The sequence below is a fragment of the Nicotiana tabacum genome, chromosome 24 (assembly GCF_000715075.1).
Source record: "Nicotiana tabacum cultivar K326 chromosome 24, ASM71507v2, whole genome shotgun sequence".
NCBI classification, from domain to species: domain Eukaryota; kingdom Viridiplantae; phylum Streptophyta; class Magnoliopsida; order Solanales; family Solanaceae; genus Nicotiana; species Nicotiana tabacum.
Window position 1 is genome coordinate 35,846,620 of NC_134103.1, and position 4,369 is coordinate 35,850,988.

A 4,369-nucleotide genomic window follows, 5' to 3' on the forward strand; every position below is an offset into this window, starting at 1 on the left:
TTCTAGAAATTGACTTTGGCCGAGAAATCTATTTTCGGATTAAACAAGAGGAAAAAGAAAAAAATACGTAGGTTATAGCAAGAGAGAGGGATGGAAGTTATAGAGAGAAAATAAATAGAAAGTAGTCTTTTCTAAATTTGGCTCTACAATATCAATTTTCTGGGGGCTGCCCTTGCCAACATAACCAATCAATTTCTCTTTTATGTTGTTACCCGGTGTCAATTTCCCAGGAAAATGTTCATTCGTTATACTAGCAATTCAAGAAGTGAGAGAGATAAGATCAAAGGTTCTCCCATAGTGCTCCTGTGAGTTTAAGCTCTCAAAAAATGCACCTAAGATTAAACATTTTGAATAGACTCGTATTGAGTATTTAGATTTTTTAATCATGTCAAACCAAGGCCAATCAGGGTTCGACAGAACGCTTGACTTTAGTAAATGAATCACAATTACATGTTCGTGAGAGTATACATTAATAGAATGAATAAAATAGAAACATTACATAAGCCACTAGGGACCGAGAGAAAACGAGCAACACCTTGGATAAGCCGGTTGTAATTATTAGATATTAAGTTTCATTTTGAGCCGATAATAGCCACAATGCCTCTCCTTTTTTCACATAGTTAATGTGAAATAGAGAAGCCCCGGCTCCAATAAGATAGCAGTGAAAACAAATTCTAAGATTTAAATTCGTGAAACTATAATTTATATGTGGTATTTTAGGTGTTGAATTGTTCTTTTGCAGACGCCCAACCCGTTTAATCAAAAATATTTATTAGAAAATAGGAGAGAAAGAAATATGGTAAAAGGAAAAGATTTTAATAAAGATGATAATTTGGTCCAAGAGAAGCGTTAGTACAAGATGCCATCTACAAAGAAATTGAGAAAATGTCTATAGTGACTCATTAAGCATCTCCTATGTTCTTCCTCTTCAAATTTGTTTGAATTGTATTCAGAAAATTGCTAGGACTTTTGGAAAGAAGCAAGGAAAATTTGATAAAGTACATGAGGTTTTTTTCTTTTTTTTTCGAGTTATTGATTTTTATTGAAAAAAGAATACTTGCAAGCAGCGACGAATGCATGATTTCGGTTAAAGGGGTTCAAAAAAGAAAAAAAGTTAAATCATTAAAAGAAATTGTAGCCAGTAAAAATTAAACCAATGGCATCACAAAGGTTTTAAACCCCTTTAACCACTAAGTTATGTTTTGGGCCATGTCAAGAAGATTCAAAACATAGTATATAGAGGTAAAAAATAGATTTTGCCTTATATATACAGTGTAATTTTTCGGCGAACCTCCTTCCGCCCCTACCCATGGACCACATCCCAACATCATGGTTGGAGATGGCACTACATGGTATTGTTTTTCCCCTGAACTTCTCAATAAAAAAACTAGAAAATAATTTAGAAACATTAGGGAGATTTTTCGGATAATTGAAGGAAATGGAACCTAATTTCTAGGATGATGGTTGCTATGAGAGAAGAGAGAGAGAGAGAGAGAGAGAGAGAGAGAGAGAGAGAGAGAGAGAGAGAGAGAGAGAGAGGGTTTTAAATATTTTTTCTTATTTTTAATAAAAATAATTTTGACGGAGCTTATTTTAAAGGTAAAAATTGCATGGGGCGCCCTATTTGGTCGCCCCTTTATAACTTGTACCCGTTTTATTTTTTCGTTTGCATCCGTACCTATTTTTTGTTAAAAGCGTTTTAAAAAAGATAATTTTGCCCTTCTTTAATAAAATACTATTGACAAAACTGTAGACTGCAGGACCAAATTTTAGCATGTTTTGATATGAAATTTTAGCAAATGAACTAAATAACTTCAGCATGCATTAGCAAAAACTCATTAGAAAACTACATAGTGCAAGACAAAAACTTAAGCATGTTTAGTCTGAAGTTTTAGCAAATGAACTAAAAAACTTCAGCATGTTTAGACTGAAGTTTCAGATAAAACTCATGAAAAAACTATAGGCTGCAGGATAAATAACTTCAACATGCATTAGCATGAAGTTTTAGTTTCAATGTGAAATTTTTCACGAATGAGGTTGCGGATCACGCGATTAATGAGTGATGCAGATTTTATATCTTTTGTCAGGGGTGTAATTGTTATATTGTTATAGATTTTTTGTCAGGTGGCTACCAAATCAATAATTTTTAAAAATAAGGTACAAGTTAATAGGTGACACAAATATAAGGTACAACTGCAAATCCCCAATTTTAAAGAGACTTGACAAGAAAGCCCAATTTAAAGACCCAAAAGCCTCCACGAGTAACATAAACCAGTGGGCCCATTTCCTCCACGAGCCCAATACAAAACCCTAATCTAATTCATACATATATATTGTATCATTTACTAAAACATTTTGGGTTAGGTCATTTTCCAGCAGAAGAGTGGGAGTAAACCAAACAAAAGCATAACAATGAATGCGGCGCCAGCGGCGGCGGAATCAGTGCAATGTTTCGGGCGGAAGAAGACGGCGGTAGCAGTAACACACTGCAAGCGCGGTCGTGGCCTGATTAAGATCAATGGTGTACCAATCGAGCTCGTTCAACCCGAAATCCTCCGGTACAAAGCCTTCGAACCAATCCTCCTCTTAGGTCGCCACCGATTCGCCGGAGTCGACATGCGAATCCGCGTCAAAGGAGGAGGTCACACTTCTCAGATCTACGCTATTCGTCAGTCCATAGCGAAGGCGCTGGTTGCCTTTTACCAGAAGTATGTGGATGAACAGCAGAAGAAGGAGATTAAGGATATTTTGGTTAGGTACGACAGGACTTTGCTTGTTGCTGATCCGAGAAGGTGTGAACCTAAGAAGTTTGGTGGTCGTGGTGCTCGTGCTAGGTTCCAGAAATCTTACCGTTAAAATTCCTATTTCGATTTATGGTATCTGTTTTTATCCCTGTTGGTATGGTTTTGGTTTAGGAATCATTATGGATTTACTGCTATCTGAGAAAGTTTTGGATTTGGATAAACTTTAATATAGCTGTTTCACATGCTATGAAATATGAATGCAATGAATTGTGCTTTTATTTGCATATGTAGAATTTCTGTTATGCAATGTGGCCTACTTGTAGCTAAATTGATATTTTTGTTAATGAGGAACTGGAGAAAAGGTTATTCCCCTTGAGAAAAGGCGTAGGGAACATTATCCTGCAATATTGAAATGTCGATATTCAATTAGTTTGTAGTGGTTGTCAGTTCCCTTAATGACTCTTTCTATTCTTGTAAATTATCATATATGGATTAGTCTTAGATTATTAGAATTTCTGTTATGCAATGTGGCCTACTTGTAGCTAAATTGATATTTTTGTTAATGAGGAACTGGAGAAAAGGTTATTCCCCTTGAGAAAAGGCGTAGGGAACATTATCCTGCAATATTGAAATGTCGATATTCAATTAGTTTGTAGTGGTTGTCAGTTCCCTTAATGACTCTTTCTATTCTTGTAAATTATCATATATGGATTAGTCTTAGATTATTAGAATTTCTGTTATGCAATGTGGCCTACTTGTAGCTAAATTGATATTTTTGTTAATGAGGAACTGGAGAAAAGGTTATTCCCCTTGAGAAAAGGCGTAGGGAACATTATCCTGCAATATTGAAATGTCGATATTCAATTAGTTTGTAGTGGTTGTCAGTTCCCTTAATGACTCTTTCTATTCTTGTAAATTATCATATATGGATTAGTCTTAGATTATTAGACCCTTAATTCGCCTTGAAAGAAAGATTATATAGTATTGGGATGAGACCTGAGCAGAGCAGACCAATATAGATGATTCATGCAACCTACCCTAACTGAGTTTTCTCTATGTCTCTCGGTGTACTATCATTTTACTAGTTTTCAGGTGATGAAAGGGTCCCCTTCATGCTATGACCTGTTTTATTCTATCATAGTTAAGTATATTGCTTTATGGATGTAGAAATGAAGCTTTAACAAAGAAGCATGGCATCTAGTTAAACTTAGGTTCACTCTCAGTTATTAAAAAATAAAAATGTCAGTTATGCTTAATTCTTGGAACCCCTTAGTTTCTTCTGACAGGAGTTTAATATCTATACTAATGTCTTGGACATAAGAATCCAACGTCCTTGAAATGTGTTAGGATATGGGATTGTTTCTCACTTTTGATTTGAAGAAAAATAGGATGTAGCAACTAGCCCTTTACATAACAAGTTGCTCCACCGTCTCATTAGCATGCGCCTACAACCTTTAAGTGTAGGTGCCCACACCACCATATTGGGTTCTTGAAAGTATTAAGTTCTTTGCCATGATTTCCTTTACTGAAAGCCTTTTCCATTTGTTTACCTATTGGCTCTTCCTCAATTTGTTCTTATTTGTATTTGTTCTTCCAGCATATTCCTTGGAGTTATATATGTTAGA

General features: G+C 35.3%; 1 protein-coding gene across 1 annotated transcript; it reads left to right on the forward strand.

Moving 5' to 3' along the window:
- The first annotated feature begins 2,343 nt into the window (after positions 1-2,343).
- On the forward strand, positions 2,344-3,028 carry LOC107761136 (small ribosomal subunit protein uS9). Its single transcript, XM_016579307.2, has one exon. The coding sequence runs from the start codon at positions 2,413-2,415 to the stop codon at positions 2,854-2,856; it is 444 nt and encodes a 147-aa protein (XP_016434793.2). The 5' UTR covers positions 2,344-2,412; the 3' UTR covers positions 2,857-3,028.
- The last annotated feature ends 1,341 nt before the right edge of the window (positions 3,029-4,369 follow it).

Coding starts and splice junctions, on each gene's coding strand:
- LOC107761136 (XM_016579307.2), top strand. CDS start 2,413: ATGAATGCGGCGCCAGCGGCGGCGGAATCAGTGCAATGTTTCGGGCGG.